At 46.3% G+C, this 18,445-nt stretch overlaps 1 protein-coding gene across 7 annotated transcripts in view; it reads right to left on the bottom strand.

Moving 5' to 3' along the window:
- The window catches only part of USP19 (ubiquitin specific peptidase 19), a 54,013-nt gene that overhangs the window by 16,402 nt on the left and 19,166 nt on the right, over nucleotides 1–18,445 (bottom strand). For 4 of the 7 annotated variants that reach the window (XM_060239367.1, XM_060239371.1, XM_060239373.1 and 1 more), the window contains 13 exons: nucleotides 17,739–17,867; nucleotides 16,252–16,385; nucleotides 15,794–16,168; nucleotides 14,166–14,418; nucleotides 13,136–13,292; nucleotides 12,958–13,029; nucleotides 9,772–9,887; nucleotides 9,156–9,370; nucleotides 6,892–7,090; nucleotides 6,621–6,754; nucleotides 5,815–5,973; nucleotides 5,603–5,713; nucleotides 5,124–5,234 (listed from right to left, as the gene is read on the bottom strand). In XM_060239367.1, coding sequence (XP_060095350.1) covers nucleotides 5,124–5,234; nucleotides 5,603–5,713; nucleotides 5,815–5,973; nucleotides 6,621–6,754; nucleotides 6,892–7,090; nucleotides 9,156–9,370; nucleotides 9,772–9,887; nucleotides 12,958–13,029; nucleotides 13,136–13,292; nucleotides 14,166–14,418; nucleotides 15,794–16,168; nucleotides 16,252–16,385; nucleotides 17,739–17,867 — 2,165 coding nt within the window. The remainder of the gene's footprint in view (nucleotides 1–5,123; nucleotides 5,235–5,602; nucleotides 5,714–5,814; nucleotides 5,974–6,620; nucleotides 6,755–6,891; nucleotides 7,091–9,155; nucleotides 9,371–9,771; nucleotides 9,888–12,957; nucleotides 13,030–13,135; nucleotides 13,293–14,165; nucleotides 14,419–15,793; nucleotides 16,169–16,251; nucleotides 16,386–17,738; nucleotides 17,868–18,445) is intronic. The other 3 variants (XM_060239372.1, XM_060239370.1, XM_060239369.1) reach the window with 2 other exon arrangements.

Genomic DNA, 18,445 nt, shown 5'->3' with positions numbered 1-18,445 from the left:
CATTCATAGAATCATAAGAGTTGGAAGGGACCTCCATGGTCATCTAGTCCAACCCCCTGCACAATGCAGGAAACTCACAAACACTTCCCCCTAAATTCAGAGGATCTTCATTGCTGTCAGATGGCCATCTAGCCTCTGTTTAAAAACCTCCAAGGCAGGAGAGCCCACCACCTCCTGAGGAAGCCTGTTCCACTGAGGAACTGCTCTAATGGTCAGGAAGTTCCTAATGTTGAGCCGGAAACTCTTTTGATTTAATTTCAGCCCACTGGTTCTGGTCCTACCTTCTGGGGCCACAGAAAACAATTCCACAACATCCTCTATATGACAGCCCTTCAAGTACTTGAAGATGGTGAACTCTTTACATTCACAAAAAATATGCAAGGACCTGTGACCCATGCTGAGCTCTGCCTCAAAATGAGTTGATTAAGAGCTAAGCTAGACATAACGGTGACAGGCAAGAGCACTGAAAGCTGAATCTGCCACAGTTAAGCAGAATGATTAATGCAGTGCAGGGAATCACAGAGTCATAGAATCATAGAGTTGGCAGGGACCTTCAGGGTCATCTAGTCCAACTCCCTGCACAATGCAGGAACTTCACAAATACCGCCCCCCCCCCCCCCCCATATACATCCCCAGTGACCCTTGTTCCACACTCAGAAGATGGCGAAAACCTCCAGGATCCCTTGCCAAACTGATCTGGAGAAAAACTGCTGACTGACCCCAAAGTAACCATTAGCATTTCCCTGGGCATGTAAAAAAGGACCACAAGAACTACACACTAAAGCAACCCTCCTTCTCACAATCTGCCTAATTCACAGAATCAGCATTGCTGTCAGATGACCATCTAGCCTCTGTTTAAAAACTTCCAAGGAATAAGAGCCGAACACATCCTGTGGAATCCTGTTTCATGGAGGAATCGAACTAACTGTGAGGAAGTTCTTCCTAAAGTTTAGTCAGGACTCTTTTGATTTAATTTCAACCCAATGGTTCTGGTCCAACCTTCTGGGGCAACAGAAAACAATTCTGCACCATCCTACAAATGACAGCTCCTCAAGTACTTGAAGATGAAGATCCTATCACCTCTCAGTCATTCCTCTCCAGGCTAAACATACCCAGCTTCTTCAACCTTGCCTCATTGGACTCGGTCTCCAGACTCACCATCATCACTGCCCTCTTCTGGACACATTCCAGCTTGTCTATATCCTTCTTAAATTGTGGTACCCAAAACTGAACATAGTACTCTAGATGAGGTCTAACCAGAGCTGAGTAAAGCAACACCATCACTTCATGTGATCTGGATACTTCTGTTGATACAGCTGCCTTTTTAGCCAGCACATTACACTGCTGGCTCATGTTCAGTGTATGGTCCATTTGATCCCTAGATCCTTATTGCATATACTACTGCCGAGGCATGTGTCCCCCATCCTATAATTATTCATTGGATTTTTCTTACCTAAATGCAGAATGTTACATTTATCCCTACTTAAATTCATTTTATTGGTTTCAGCCCAGTTTTCCAGCCTATCAAGATCATCCTGTATACTGTCTCTGTCTTCTACTGTATTTTGTGACCCCTCCCAATTTTGTATTATCTGCAGATTTAACAAACATTCACTCTATTTCCTCGTCCAAATCATTTAAAAAGATGCTGAACAAAACAGGTCCCAGGACAGATCCTTGAGGCACTCCACTTGTCACTCCTCTCCAGAAGGATGAGTAATTATTCACAAGCACTCTTTTGGTGTGACCTGTCAACCAGTTACAGATCCACCTAACAGCAGCAGGATCCAAACCACATTTTAAGGGAGTCATTTTAAGTGCAAATGAAGTGCATGTGTGACAACAGTTTGGAGGTGGGGTAGGTGAGCAACCAAACAACAGGAGATAAAAAAAAAGGAATGTAATGTTCCTCTCACTACGTATCCCTTTTGCTCCTCAAATGTCAGCTTACATGATCCATGAAACCTCTGAATAGGTGGTCCCCAGAATGCAAATAGTCCTCAAGGACTGCAGAGAACTGTCTTGCCACTATGTCTAAGTGGACCTGTTGAAAACCTAGTTGACTTATGGAACAGGGAAACGACTTGAGCAGTCAGTGGTCTGGATCCAGCCATCATTTCCACTGATGAAGAAGGAAGGAGGGGTTTTCCCTTGGACCCTCAAAAAGGTTATATTGGGGACCATGGGAACTGTATGGACAAAAAGCCTTGTGGGATGAAGGCTGTAGCATGGAAGAGAACTATGCAAGACTGAAAAGGCTGGCTGCCTCCAACCCAATAGAATCACCCCTAGATGCCCCCTTCCAACTGACTCTCTGGCTGATGGAGGGAACTTGGGTCAGTGTAATTGCTTGGATAGTGGCTAGAGTGTCAATGACAGAAAACCTGCACAGAATTTAAACTGACCATAAGCTAGAGATCATCTGCCCACTCTGCAGCAGTGACAGCAAAAACTCCCCCTGTATTTCTCTGCTACTATTGTATTCCATTCAGCAGAGTGTTCCCCTAGTTCAGAGGAGGCAAGACGAGTTGTAGCATTCCACTTTAACTTGCAAACTACTTAGCTAAAGTTGCTCATATCTAGTTTGACTTGGAGACCACTATTACTGCTGCTGGACTATGGGATGCCCCCAGCAGGTATCCTGCTTATCAGGTTTTGATGAATACTTTTCAACTTATCCAACATGAGGATGTTGACAAGACTCTTGAGGAAATTGAAGTCAAATGCGTGAACTTGGATTCCTGCACATTCTGGCTACTAAAGTTTGCCAGAAAGGAACTGACCTGTTGGGTGCCTGAGGTAGTGAATGTCTCACTGAAGGACTGGATGGTTCCCATAGCCTTTAAAGAAGCTACGATTAACCCTTTGCTTAATGCTTGCAACCTCAGCAACTGTGTGGGCATCACGGCCCCAAGCATTATCAGATGACATTGATTGCTCTCTCTGATTTTGGAACAAAGACAGCTCTAAAGCTTTTAGCTGACCAACCTGTCCTCGGAGGGATGCTCCTTCTTGCAGTTCTTCTGAAACCTCTCAGAGCTGCTACTAACCAATTGAACAGGCTAGGATTGCTGTCCTAGGATGTATTAAGAGGGTACTGCTTTGCAATGGCTCAGAGCCTTCCATAGGAGGGGAGGATTCAGATGGCTGTGCTGGGAGAAAGTTTTCAATCTCCATGCCTTATAGCAGGGGTGTCAAACATGGAGTCCAGGGCCAAATCAGGCCCCCAGAGGGTTCCTATCAGGCCTGAAAGCAAGTCTGCTTTCTTCTCTTTCTCTCTCTTGCTTCCTTCTGTGTCACAGCTTGCTTTGCCAGGCTTGCTCAATCGCACAGGAGCTACAGAGCAAATCCTCCATTGGCTGAGGCTCCTCCCTTGAGGAGGAAGGGGGGGAATCAGAGAGCTTGCCTTGCCAGGCTCTCTCAATCACACAGCAGAGCTACTGAGCCAAGCCTCTTTTCTCTTTATTGGCTAAGGCTCCGCCCCCTCCTCATTCCCTGGGGAGGGAGGAAAAGAGCCAGAGCTTCCTTTGCCCAGTTCCCTTGATCGCATGGGAGAGATAAAATCTTTAATTATGTTTGTCTATGTCCTTTATAAAGTTTATATCTCCACTACCTGGCATCACATCTTATGACACACATGGCCCCGCCCAACAGGGTCTCATTTATGTCAGATCTGGCCCTCATAACAAATGAGTTTGACACTCCTGGGGGTACTTCAAGGATACACCTGATCACCCATGCTATTTAAACCTTATGATAAAGCTGCTAAGTATGCATCTCCAGACAACCACTCACATTCTTATCACAATCTAGAGGAGCAATGTAGATTCTGAACCACTATCTCAGAGCAGCAATAGACCAGATGGTATGAATAAAGAGAAGCTCAGTCCGGAGAACACAGAGGGAATTGTTAGGACAGAAACATTACTGATAATGATGAATTTATTCTGTGCTAGACTGGATTGCGCTTCCACTAAAGACACAGGTTTGCAGTTTAGGAATACTTTTTGGATTCAGATCTACTTCTGGATGTCTAAGTGGCAGCAGCAACCATAAGTGCTGTTTATTAGGAATGGGCACAATGGCTCAGGAGCCAAAATTCACCACAAATCTGGGCCAGTTAGGTGCCTTCCCTGAACATTTATTGGACTTCTGTCCAGTTCGGCTGTTTGGGGTCATTTAAAACCTAACAGCTGAGTGGTGTGGGGTCTGCCCCATCAGCTGTTAAGTTGAAATGCCTGTTATCCATTCCAATCAAACAGCTAACAGGTGGACTCACCCTGCAGTTGAGCTGAAATGGCTGGCAGTCATTTCAACCTGAGAGAGGTCATGGTAACAGAAAATACAACCAAAAAAACAAAAACAACCATGGCAATAATGCTTCACTGTAACAAAGACAATTATAATAAAATGTATTTTGTATTGATTAGCATTTATCTAGAGTTCTGTTCCTGAAACAACTAAGACGACGACGACTGCAGATTTATACCCTGCACTTCTCTGAATCAGACTCAGAGCGACTTACAATCTCCTATATCTTCTCCCCCCACAACAGACACCCTGTGAGGTGGGTGGGGCTGAGAGAGCTCTTGCAGCAGCTGCCCTTTCAAGGACAACCTCTGCCAGAGCTATGGCTAACCCAAGGCCATTCCAGCAGCTGCAAGTGGAGGAGTGGGGAATCAAATCCGGTTCTCCCAGATAAGAGTTCACACACTTAACCTCTACACCAAACTGGCTCTCAACTAAGTGCATTAATAATTTGGAATTTTTTTCATATATGCTATTTAAAAGTTAATAACCATGGTTTTTATCATATGCTTATGTCTCGATGCCACAGCAAACAAGAATCCAAATATTGCAGAAAATAATTTAAAAATTGGACTCTTCCCAGTCTTGCTTTCTATGGGCAACCAAAGCTGATTTAAATTTTAAGCACACAGATCTGCCAGTTTGTCCCCTGAGAGTAGATTTCCATTGGCACACTCCACTGAACATTTTCAGGGATCTCTGAAACTCACACAGCCAAGACTGACACTGATCCAAATTGTTTCAAAACATCCAATACTGCAGGAAACAAAGAATGAGTCACACTGAACAACCATAAAGTGAAAGACTCTTCTTACCTTGACAGGTTTCTTGTGGGGTTCTTTTGCAAAGTAATAGACTGTCAGCACCTTCTGCTTCTGAGGGAGGGGGACGGGCAGATACAGGAAGGGATCAAACGTGATAGAAACCTGCAACCAACAGAAGCAGGCTGTCAGCAGTCATTTGTTATAATACACTGTGCTGCGAAGCACTGGCAGCCCCAAGGAAATAAAAGACAAAACCACCCTGAATAGAGTGGAAGTTTGATGAAGCAAGTGAATGGGAAGAAAGGAGCACTGAAGTCCTCAATGGGAGGCCACAGGAACAGTGGAGCAGACAGGGCATGAGCAACGGGTCAGAGGAAGACACTGCAGAACGGCAAAACAGTGAGCTTGAGTGCCACCTCAACACATAAAAACACCCCTATTCCCTGCCCTCAGAGTTAGCAGAGGAAATACATCACTGGATGCAGACCTGCAGACCTCTGCTGGATGCTCAGAGGGCCTTAGCATCCTACCTTTGAGCACACAGGACACACCAGTGTGGATTTGTACTGGCCCTGAAACAGGTCCACAATGAAGGAATCATTCCTCATCTTGTGTCGTTGCCAGGCCTCTTCTGCAACCACCTGGCAGTGAGAGAATGGAAGCAGGAGGTAAGTGACCATCTCCCAAGCTGCTAGACGACCCCTCTGCTATCTCCACCAGCCTCTCTCAAGGAAGAACTCACTTCATCAGGCCGCCCATCCGAATCCACCGTCTCTGTGTAGGGCTTGATCTGGATGCGGTTCAGGTCCTCATGGAGCCCGTCCAGCAGGAAAGCCATGAATTCCTGAGCATCGTGCTGAGCATAGCCTGTAAACTGACTAGCTTTGCTGGCCACAATTGCCTGCAGGAAAGAGTTTGAGTGTTAACAGCAGCCTGTTTTCCGTATAGTAACACTGGAGTGGGAAAGTTTTTCCCAAGCCAGTAAGAGAGGAAGAAATGCCAAACACAATGAACAAAGATTTGAAAGGACTTAGGGCTGCTGGGGAAAATCAGAATTACCCCAAGAGCAAGGCTGAACATATCCCAGAGGCTTGTCACTCAAGCATTTGTTGCTAATAACTGGGAATTTGGACTGGGGGAAGCCAAAAGGCACGCAAACATTTCAGTCTGCCAGTGAATGCAATATCCTTTCAAATTCAGAAAGTGGGGGTAGATTATGACCTCACTGAAAATTATCTTTGGGAACAGCACTTTGCTCACACACTGTCCTGCAATCCCTGATTTCTATGGGAGAAAGTAAACTGGAACAGTTTTGGACACTGTAGGTGTGAAGTGAGCTAGTTTCCTGTCCTTGGTTAAGCCCATCCCTTGAGAATCAAGCCTGCTCTTATTTGCATAGACCCACCTCTCTTCACTCACAGAGCCTCATACCAGGTGACAGATGGTTGGGAACCATCTTCATGCCCCCGATCGGCTGCCCAAAATTTCAGACACACACACACAGCTCTCCTCTCAGCCTGCACATGCCCCTCTTGGATGACGCCTTACCTTCAGCTTTGAAGGCTGGAAGGCATGATGCGTGCCTTTCCAGAGAGCTCTCAGCAGCACAGCGAAGCCAATAGCCAGGCGCCCCCCAGTTCCCAGGGGGTTACTGTAGTTGATTTCAGATTTGAAGGAGCGATCTAGAAGGGCATACAAAAGTTCAAGGCACTTTTCTGCATCTATTGCTCTGGCCAAAGAAGGCAGAGGGTAACCAAATGGAGGCATGCAGATAACAGTGTCCTGCCCTCTCCCATCAAAGACAAACACATATGCTTACCGTGGAAATAGTCCCGCAGCTCCCGGGTGTTGGAAAGAGACTGGATAACACTGTTCATGAAGCAGGTGTTGCCCAGGTTCACCAGCCCTGTGAAGCCTGGCAGGCAGACCTTCTTGTCCTCCTCCTCTTCCTCCTCTTCCACACTTTCACTGCTGACTGGGCTATGAGTCATTGGTGGGACCATGCATGTCGGCTTGGGCTGGAAGGGAAAGGGCTTCTACCCATTAGACAGTGGGTTTCCATTCCCAGCCAGGATCTTCAGCTCCCCGACAGTCGCCAGCTTCCATGATCCTACTGCCAACAGTATACCTCCCTCTTTCCCATCCAGAATCCGAGTCATAAGAGCATAAGAGAAGCCATGTTGGATCAGGCCAATGGCCCATCCACTCTGTGTCACACAATGGCCAAAAAACCAGCTGCCATCAGGAGGTCCATCAGTGGGCCCAGGATACTAGAAGCCCTCCCACTGTGCCCTCCTGCCCCAAGCACCAAGAATACAGAGCATCACTGCCCCAGAAAGAGTGTTCCATCAATACCCTGTGGCTTATAGCCACTGATGGATCTCTGCTTCATATGCTTATCCAATCCCTTCTTGAAGTTGTCTATGCTTGCAGCTGCCACCACCTCCTAGGGCAGTGAATTCACCCTTTGGGTGAAGAAGTACTTCCTTTTATCAGTTCTAACCTGACTGCTCAGCAATTTCATTGAATGTCCATTAGTTAACAGTCCTTTGCTCCTGTACCACCAATAGTGGTCTCACACCAATTACAAGGATTTGACTGCTACCATACCTAGTAAGAGTCATGTCCATTCAGGCAGAGTTGGTCCTATAAGTTGCAGAGCTCCCATTGTCCTCAAATCTGACCAAACACAAGATTAGGTGTCGACCATTCTGGACTGTCTTATAAGCTTCCTGGATGCACCTAGCCACTTGCTATTAGACCTTAAGCACAAGGCTAGAATGGCACTCCGTTTGACCCAGTCCAGTGATTCTGTAACAACCAAAACCGCAGCCCAGGGAGAAAAGGACTGGAAGAACATCTTTATCAGCTGTGCCATCTTGCTGAGGATTATTTTCCCTTCCTATTCAGGGACTTATAAGGCTTGACCATGGCCAGAGACACAAGCCAAATAGCGCCTAGCCTGTGGCTTGCAACTAGGGATGGGCACAAGTCAGCTGATGAACTATAGTTCACCATGAATTTTGACCTGTTCGAGGTTCGCAAACTGAAGTCTGTGAACTGAAGAATGACCATGGATTTTGGTGCAATTTGTACAGGTTCGTGAAGAGCAGAAAGCAGGGATTTGAAAGCTGAGTGGCTGGGAGCTCCTTGCTGCTCAGTTGTTTGGCTTAGCTCCCCGCAGTGTCAGGGGCTTAAATGCCCCCGGCATTTTGCTCCCCACAAAAAGCCATGGGGAGCAGAAAGCAGGGTTTAAATGGAAGGGGTGAGGTGCCTTCCTGAGAGCATATAATGTACACCTTTCTGTTGGCTGCAGCTTGCTCCAGCCAGTAGAAAGGTGGGAGAAAAGTACCTTTCTCAGGAGATCTTCCCCCTTCTTTCTGCTGGCCAGGGATTGCCACATTCAGTAAAAAGATGGAAGGGAAGTCCCTTCCTGGGAACTCTTCCCTCCTTTCTGATGGCCAGGGCTCACCATGGCCAGCAGAAAGGTGGGCGGGAAGACCCTTCCTGGGGGAGCTCCCCTGCTTTCTGTGGGCTGCTGTTTTTCACACTGTCTTCTGTAGTCTTTTTAAAGTGACTGCAGAAGACAGCCTGAAACAGGAGCACAGCTGGGAGAGGCTCCCCACTGCATACCTGGGTTTTGCGCTGTTTGCAATTGCTTTAAATTCTAAATGGGCTCCACAAAATAACCTGAAACAGCTGAGTAGCGGAGAGCTGCTCAGTTTTTTGGGCTTTCTGCACACTTGTTTATAAAGGGACTGCATCTCTTTTAATGGGGTTTGTTGGGCCACAAACCAGTTCAGGGGCTTAACCGTGAACCAAATCACATTTTCCTGGTTTGTGCCAATTCCCATTTCCAACTTGGGCTTTCATGGGAGCCAGCATACGAGTCCAGGACCACATCAAGATGTATTCTGCTGTTTAGCTGCTTACTGATATATGTGTATAGTCTCTTTTTTGGCTGTGTGCTGCCTTAGGTCTCTTGGAGTGGAAACAGAGATACAAAACCCACAGTTTTCCTTGCTATGTCACGACCCAGCAGATTGGGAAATAAAAGTCCCCACACTGTGCAGGAATTCTTACCGAGGGTACATGCGGCTCCTGCTTCACCGGCATGTGTTCCGACACTGTCCGAGTGGCTACGCCGTCTAGGCCAGCGTCCTCGGTCCGTGGCTTTTCCTTCTCACCCGCTCTTGCCTCCTCCTTAGTGGACAGCGGGTGTTGGTTACTCCCGGGTTGGCTTTTGTCCAGAGGGGTAGGGCCTGTTGGCATGGCAACCTTTGCACCACCCACTGCACCTTAAAAAGGGGGAGAAATGAGCTTGTGGTTAGCAGCACCACGTGCACCAGGGGTGAGGGACATGCTGCTCACCACCATCAACCCTCAGGCTACCAAGACTATTCCTAACCAATGGCATAGCACTCCTTCCTTGTTAAGGCTCCACAGAGGAGCCACGAGGAACACTCCCAACATCCAAGCAGCTGGATTCCTAATAAAACTCCACAGGCCAAGCCTCTTTCTTTGGCCCCAACCTAAACACTGATCACATCACGAAAGCAGCCTGGACTGCTTATCCTCCCACAGTAGTTTTCCTAGGTTCAACATTTTCTGCCCAGCCATCCTCCCCAGTACTCCTCTCCTCCTTCTGTGCCCCAAGAAACCCCAGCAGGGCAATCCCCGAAAAAGCCAAGGTGCAGACCTCGTGTGGCAGGAGCCTCCAAGCCTCCCCAGCGCTGGCTGTGCCGTTTCTTCAAGCAGATGTCGATGCGAGCAGTGGTGAAGTTGTAGGTGCACTGATCGGGCTCTATGAGGTTCCTGCAAGACACCACGACAGCAGGTCATCAATGCACAGGGCAAAAAAGAGATAACACATGGGGCTAAAGAGTTAAACCCCGGAATACCCTGCTAAGTCCATTAAAAGGAAGGGCAAGAAGAAACTTCTCAAGATGGGAAGCCCCATGCTGTCCACCTCTCTGCTTTCCTGACAAACTGACCTCACAATGGATAAAGTGGAGAAGGGAAGAGTAATGCTGCAAGGCTGCTTTGGGTTCCCACTTGGGAGAAAAGTGGAGTGCAAATAAAAAAAAAACCCCTACACCAGGGGTGTCGAACTCATTTGTTATGAGGGCCAGATCTGATATAAATGAAACCTTGTTGGGCTGGGCCATATCAGGTTGGGCCAAACCATGTCAGGCCAGGTCATGTGTATACCTATTTAAGATTAGGTAGCAAAGATATACATTTATAAACACAATTAATTTTTTTTTAAAACAAACAAACCTAAACATGCTTAAAACGTTAGCACTCAGTCTTAAGGGTGCTTTCTTTGTGTTTCTCCCATGGGATCCAGGGAATACGGCAAAGGAAGCCTTCCTTCCCCAGGGGACTGCAGGGGGAGGAGCCTCAGCCAATAGAAGGAAGAGAGTTGGCTCAGTAGCTCTGCTGTGCAATTGAGAGAGCCTGGAAAAACAAGCTCTGCCTTCCCCCTTCCTCCCAAGAAGGCTCAGCCAATGGAGAAAATAAGAGGTTTTGCTCTGTAGCTCCTGTGTGATTGAGCAAGCCTGGCAAAGCAAGCTGTGATGCAGAAGGAAGCAGATGACAGCCAGTTGCTCAGTGGTCTGATAGGAGCCCTCCAGGGGCCTGATTTGGCCCCTGGACTGCATGTTTGATACCCCTGTCATATACAGTCCCAACACCCCCTATACAGCACAACTAGATGAGGCAGCGGAGACAGCAGAGGTGGAAATAAGAATTCTGCTTGCCCATGGTTGACACACACACCTTCAAGCTGCCTAGCTGACTGGCAAGGTGCAATCAATGCAGAGGCTGGAGCATGTGCCACAGAAAGAACAGGTAAGTAAAGGGTTTCCGAGTACTGCAGCAGCTGCAAGGCAACATTATTGCATTTGCCCATGCATATTAGGAAAGAAAGGCATTGTAGTAACTAATGACTGAAACAGACAAAAACAATTTTTTTAAAAAAATATAGTAATGCCTCTACGAAAGAGAAAGTAGGGATTCAACTAGTTCTTCTGTTCAGCATGCCCAATCCTGGGGCAGGGTCACAGAGCAGGAGAGGTATTTGCGGGCGATGCCTCCCCACTTATATATGCCATACCTCACCTCCAAATTCTCAGGCTTTGCTTTTTTAAAGTAGCAGCTCTTTTGGTTGTGAAGATGAAAGATGTGCAAACAGGTTTTGCCCTGATTGCCTGGGAAGGAACAGGGAAGAGAAAGTTGCAAGGGGTGGGGGAGGGATTAACCTCTCCCTGATCATGTTCATTCTCATCTGCTCTGCCCTATCACCTTTTCTCCTTTTTCTTGTTTGTTTCTAGAGTGGTGAGGACCACTATGCAGAAAGTTGGGGTGAGATTTATACTATCTGAGGGCTACCTCCTCTCTTCGCAGTGATAGTATATGAGCTAAATGGGGACGGGGCAGGAGTGGAAAAAATGCACGCCCAATTCTCTTAGCCCGATACCTGGGTTTATTCATTAATTGCAAGCTACATTGCTGTAATTTGTCTGTGTAAAGGAATGTGTGCCTCTGAGCATATAGGCAATTGCCTTTAACTCACCATTAACCACCCACCATGACACTCTCCCCTCCCCAATATGGGATTAGGGCTAAAGGATTAAAGGGGCATAATAGTCTGGTTAAAGCTCCAAAACGTTTCACAACAGTGCTTTACTACGATGGCTAAAAGGACACAATATCCAGGCAGTCTTAACATTCTTTACTTTACAGAAAAACATTCTCTGCATTGCAGAAAAATAAGGTCTTTGGGAGGATCTAAATACATCTGGGTCATGAATAATCAGTCCTCTCACTACACAGACTATAACACTCTGCAACTGTGAGAGCCAGTTTGGTGTAGTGGTTAAGCGTGTGGACTCTTATCTGGGAGAACCAGGTTTAATTCCCCACTCCTCCACTTGCAGCTGCTGGAATGGCCTTGGGTCAGCCATAACTCTTGTAGGAGTTGTCCTTTTAAGGGCAGCTGCTGTAAAAGCTCTCTCAGCCCCACCCACCTCAAAGGGTGTCTGTTGTGGGGGGGAAGGTAAAGGAGATTGTGACCGCTCTGAGACTCTGAGTAAAGGGTGGGATATAAATCCAATATCATCATCTTCTTCACATGTGCAGAGTGCTTTTCTCTCATTATACACTAGTCACAGGCATCTAACTATCCAGTTCTAAGGAACAATTTTTAGGTTGGGGAAAGTGATTTGCAAGCAGGTGCAACTGAGAAAAGAATGTAGGCACACTAACCAAATCAACAAAAAGACTCCTAGTAAGATCCTAAGTCCCTTTGCCCTGGATGTCTGCTGGTGTTTCATATCACCAACACACAGCTTCTTCTGAGCCTTATGCCTTCCTGATTGTAGTAACTACTGCACATGAAAACTGGAGATACAAAGCAACAACCAGCTCTAAAAGCTCAACTACATTTTGATTTCCTTTCCATGTTATTTTTAATTTTTAGTCTGATAAACAGCTCATCTCATCAAAGTCAAAGCCAGATGACTATGATTACACACAGATAGCATGTGGCACGCACCTGGTGATACATGAAGTATGATTATTATTAATATCACTATTCAATACAACATCTGCAGGCCCTTCCCCCATGACATCATCAGCTCCCATTTAATAAGTCTCATGTTTTAGCATTAGTCTCTGCAAATATAGTGCCCTTCCCAGTGTGCTAATGTTGCCTTACCATCCAATTCCTGGCTACGGGCTTGCCCTGGGATCCTGAGGTAAGTAACACATGTCAATCTCCAATGCACATACATTAATTTAAAAAGGAAAAGAGTCCATTTTAAGTTAGTACAGGCATATAGATGAGGAAGCCAAATACTCAGCATTCAGACAGTGCCAATACCTGAGTTTCACTTGCCACCTGAACATTGTGTGAGAGCTGCAGTCGGGATGTAGTCGTAGGAAGTTGACATCACTGCAAAAAGAGGCAAGAGTTTGGTGATACAACCCGAGGCCACTGCTTGGTTCACAGGATAACACCAAAGTCTGGGCAGGCCTACCCACACTGGGAGCCACCATACCTCGTCTGAAACAACAGTGTGAAGTCTTGTTCCCGGAAAAGCACTTTGAACGTCTCTTTGTGAATCTCCTTTACATAAATATGCACAACCATGGAATCATTCCCTTTTTCATATGAATCATTCTTCACAAACGTTAGGTTCACAATGGGCTCTGGTTCTGAGATGAGAGAAAGAAGAAAAAATAGTAGAAGCACCCTGAAAAACGTGCCTCCACACTTCCCCCTCCCCTGGGGGGGGGGCTGCTTATGATGTTTCCAGAAAGATCACATTGAAGCAAATTTGGTCACTGTGTAGGAAAAGGGAGAGGATTTTTGTACCTCCCCACCCACATTCCTGCCCCTCCCACCAGACTTCTTTTTAAAATATGTCTATAGTAGGTGTATTGCTATAGCAATATAACCACCATATCATCATAATATCAGTTTTGATTTTTAACAAAAACCACAGCAGGGAAGCTGCTAGAGTGTATTGCCAACTAAAAAAAAATTGGTTGTGAGTATACTGCTGTAGTATTATGGCACTCACTGTTAGTGTTCCCTCTAAGCTGAGCTAGTGTGAGCTAGCTCACAGTTTTTAGCCTCTGGCTCACACATTTTTGTCTTAGCTCAAGAAGGATGTCCTCAGACCAAACTAATATGTGCAGTAGTCAAATCGCTTGCTCACAACTTTAATGTCAGTAGCTCACAAAAGAGAATTTTTGCTCACAAGACTCCACAGTTTAGAGGGAGTACTGCTTACTGTTTTATACCTACTACTGACAAAAAGGAGCGGGACAGGGAATGTCAGAAATGAGAGAATAGCCCCAAGTGGATCCTTCATTGCCACTGTGAATGCCTCCGAGTTGCTGGGAGACCTTTGGCCAGTTGCGCGCTCTCAGCCTAACTTCTTATCATGAGGATTAAATGGGGAAGAGAAAAACATGTATGCCACCCTGAGTTCCTTGGAGAAAGTATGGGGCTAAAAATGCACTGGAATAGACACAGTCTTGGCCAGCTCCTGCTTCCCTACTCCAAGGTACTGGCCTTCTCACCGTTAGGAACTGGCTCTAAAGCATCACTATCCTGGGACCTGCCTCTCTTCTCAGTGTCCACAGATGGCAGAGAGGAGGAGAGGCCTTCACTGAAGGCAGATGCAGCTTCTGGCCCTTGCAGAGCCTCAGAAGAACTGGCTGGTAGCGGGACCCTCTTCTCTGAGCAGGACTCAAGCCGGAGGGACAATAAGCCTGCTGGTGCTGCAGGCAGCTGCATTTCCATGGATACTGGCTCCTTTTCTAGGTTCTCAGCCTGGGAATGCAAGGAAAAGGAAAGGCAAAATCAGACCCATGGCTACAGAAGGTTTATGCTTCAATGGCACTCATCTCTAAGCCACCCCACCACTACCAAAGGACAGCAGTCAGAGTTCCAGGGTGAAAGGACAAATCAAAGTTGCCAGGGTGCAAATTGTGTCTAAATGAAGTGGGGTGCTACAGTGCTTTGGGGATGTAGCAACAATACTTGCCAGACACACAAAAGAATTTCACAGTCTCACCACCACCAGAAACAGCAATAAACCCGTAACAATGCCAGAATGGATGAAGGACAAGTGCTGCTGACTGCTCCTGTAGTTAAGACTGCCATTTTTTGGAAGCAACTTCATACCAGTCACACAAATTTTCTGGGAAGCTTTGAATAGGAAAATTTTCTAATGCAAATTCACTCAAATTGGATTTAGCATGTTTGACTAGTACAAAGAACACAAAGCTAAAGGATACCATGTTGGTTTAAAATACTGAGTAAATACCACAATAGCTTTTTTTGTACCCAAAACTACTGCAGTTCATCATATGTTCAAATACACGTACCGCCTCCATACATATACATAGATAATACTGTACGGATTATATGTACGTATTAACATACATGGGTATATTTTACGAAGACACTTGAAAAAAGTTGAAACTTGTGTTTCCATTGTGTTACCAATTATTTTTATGAAACAATACAGGTTTAGAAGGGAGGGAAAGTCCATTAAGAAATACAGTAGTGGTAAATCTTGTATCCAGAATCAGTGCCTTAAACTGCTGGTAGCAAGGAATGAGTGACAAGGTCTATTTGAACCATGCTCTGTTGCACCATAACGTTCCTGGGACTGACTCCCCAGAGCAAGGCTCTGGATCAGGTGGCCTACCTGATTTGGGACAATTTTCTTAAGCACTGTCACATGGCAGCTCCTGCCCCACAGCATGAGAATACCATGCAGATCTTAATCTGTCAAGTGGGAGGATGAATCTCAGAGCAGGCACTACAGAGGCTTCCAAACAAGTCTTCACTCTCCCCATTTGGGGTGAGAGAACTGTTATCATCTGGATTTTGCAAGACAGTTCTTGAACTTTTATGTAGGAGGAAAACAGTCCCCAAACTAGGCCCTCTGTGGGAGACAGGTCTGCCTTACTGATAAGCATCCCACTCTCTTCCTTCATTGAGAGAGAGACAGACAGAGACAGACAGAGAGAGAGAGAGAGAGACAGACAACAAAGCACAGAACCCAGTATGGAGAAGTAGAATTAAGGTAGTGGTCTATTTTCTCCTAAGCAAAGAGCTTGAAGACCAAGTAGCAGGATCTAGTCTGTCACTGGGGCAACAGAACGGCAGACACTCCTTTCCTCCCCATGCTCCTCACCTTCAGGTCCAGCAGAGCACCCCCCTGGGCACCCTGGCCATTCCTGTGATTGTCAATCATCTCACTGAGCCCTGAGTTCCCTGTGTTGCTGCTGTTCCCTTCCTCCTCAGGGAGAGTGGCTTTGACGTACACGGCCCTCTTGGCGCTAGGGCCACTTGGCAGCCCGAGACTTGCCGGGTTCTTCTCTCCTATCGGCTCCTTCCTCCCTGGGGCTCGCTTTGGGTTGGAGGGCTCACGTTTGGCCCTGGGTGGCTCTGCAGTGCCATCAGCGTGGAGCTCTTCATGAGCTTCCTCTGCCGAAGGGGGCTTCTCCTTGCCATTCTCCTTACACATGGTCCTCTTTGGCTGCTCCTTTGGGACATCCTTGCTGCGCTTCTGGAGAAAATGCGAGAAAGCAGGATTAAGGGGGATTGAGCCAGGGAGGGAAAGCAGAGGAGGGGAAGCAGAGGGAAGCTTACCAAGAGCGAAGTCCAGATATGCAAAGGGATCTTTTTCTGCAACACCAGATGGAGGACGTTTCCCTTCTTCCATTGGACTTTACTGCAGGAGCTCTCAATCTCCTCATAGAACTGGCAGCTCCACTGACGACCATCTGGAGCAGAGCAGAGACAGGGCATATTAAAAGATGACAGGCTTATAGAGTACTTCTCTGGCTTTCTCTCTTTGGTATGGCACAACAAAGGGGCCACAATTAAGCACCAGAGTACAATATTATTTCCTTTATGGGGAGAGGTTAAATATTAAAAAAAACCCTTAACATATTTTAAATGTCATTTAAGCAAAAAGTGGATAGAATGGCTTTAAGTTAAAGCTTGACCTCCCAGTATCCTGCTCAAGCTGTTGTATTCAGTGTGCCACAGAGATTAGAGTGTCACACTAGGGTCTGAGCTCAAATCCCTACTCTGTCATAAATCCCACTGGGTGATCCTGGGCCACCCACACATTCTCAGCCTAACCTACCTCACAGGGTTGTTATGAGGATAAAATGAAGACAGAATGATTCCGTAAGTTGCTTTGGCTCCCCACTGGGAAGAAAATCAGGACATGAACATCTAAATAAATCACCTATTTTGTACTTTATGGTACAATATGCTATGTTTGTTGGAGTCTCCTCCCACCCCATCCCAATTAATGAAAGTCGCTTCCTCTTTATTTGTGGCCACTAACCAGCTGCCAACCTGATGAAACCCAAACGATGCTTTAGGGATTTCAGATTCCTTGACTGGGAACTGAAAAAGCAATGTGTACCGACAGAGCACAGAACAAGGGCCTCTCCATCTAGCCCATCCTCTTTCCAGCAAACGTTAAGAAAGCACTCAAACCATCTTTTCATTCTCAATTGCAGTCAATACTACTACCCAAAATGGGACAGGCTGATGCACCCTTTGCCATATGAATACTGAAGAGGGAGCTAAGCAAAACTTGTGGCACTTCTTTTTATAGTCTCTAAAATCAGTACCTAGCCTGATCCTCATGCACCCTCCTCTACCACCTGCTTTCTATTGCAGATAGTTCTTTTAGGCATATGAAGAACTCCTTCTCTGTCTTCCTCAAGGTGAGAATCACACTAGAGGAAAGCGGCATTAGCTCTGGCACACATTCTCTTCATCCACCACACAGGACTGAAGAACCTGAGCCCCTCAAAATCCCCAATCTACCTTCTTGTGAGTGCCTAATTTTCATGCCTGTTAAGACAAGCAACGGCAGCTCTACACCTAACAAATGCTTGCTGCTGCTTTTGATTCCCTCCTTCCCGCTTTGCTCTGCTTGAAGTTTTGCTGTAGGGAAGGCTATCTCTGTTGCTGGTTATTGTTTGGGGTCCCACAAAACAAAGGAAGCAACTGGAATCAACCACTCCCCCACTCCCCCCAAAAGAGAATCTGTTCTCTGATGTGAAGACATTGACTAAGAGCTACAGGAGGAAGAGTCAGCCTGCACCACACACCAGGTAAGCTGACAATGCAGCTAGTGTCTGTGAAAGAAGTTTCCACTTCCTCCGTCTTCAGGGCTCCACTGCCCAAGTTCAGCTTCACGATTACCTCATGGGCATTCTGCTTCCAGTCCAGCAGCAGGTCTAGGAAACAAAAGGGGGAAATGCAAGGTCTGTGCATCCTCTGCCAAACCAGAAGCCCAAAAGCAACTAAATTAATCACCAGCTTTTCAAGTTGGAGTGAGGGGCTTGAAACAGCATGCAATAAAGCTAGTCACAAGATGTGAGTGAAGAGGGCCCCTTGTACAAATCAAAGGAACGAACCAGGCTGTATGAAACTTATTGCAACACACTGTCCATTTACTTTGAAAATTTCTGCACAGCCTCTCCAGAGAACCTGCTCAAAGAAGCTTTGATTAAGATACAATAAAAGCAAAAAATGCTGCAACAGTTGTAAGCAATTTTTTAAAAATAAAGCATTAAAAACCCACTCAGTGCTGTATGGACAGCAACTAGAACAAACTTTTAAATCAACTAAATATATGGACGACAGGGTGATCAGTGGCTATTAGCCATGGTACTCCCTACTCCACCCCAAACACAGTCTCAGATACTTGTAGTGCAGTCAACCCTGTACGGAGTGGACCGCCGTACAGATTACTGGATTATGTCTGTGAAGCAGTCTGCACACTCTGTGGCAATTACTTGAGTCCTAGATTAAT

Source organism: Heteronotia binoei, chromosome 5, assembly GCF_032191835.1.
Source record: "Heteronotia binoei isolate CCM8104 ecotype False Entrance Well chromosome 5, APGP_CSIRO_Hbin_v1, whole genome shotgun sequence".
In the NCBI taxonomy this organism is placed as follows: domain Eukaryota; kingdom Metazoa; phylum Chordata; class Lepidosauria; order Squamata; family Gekkonidae; genus Heteronotia; species Heteronotia binoei.
The sequence above is the reverse complement of the archived record's forward strand: the minus strand, read 5'-3'. Positions and strand labels throughout refer to the sequence as shown.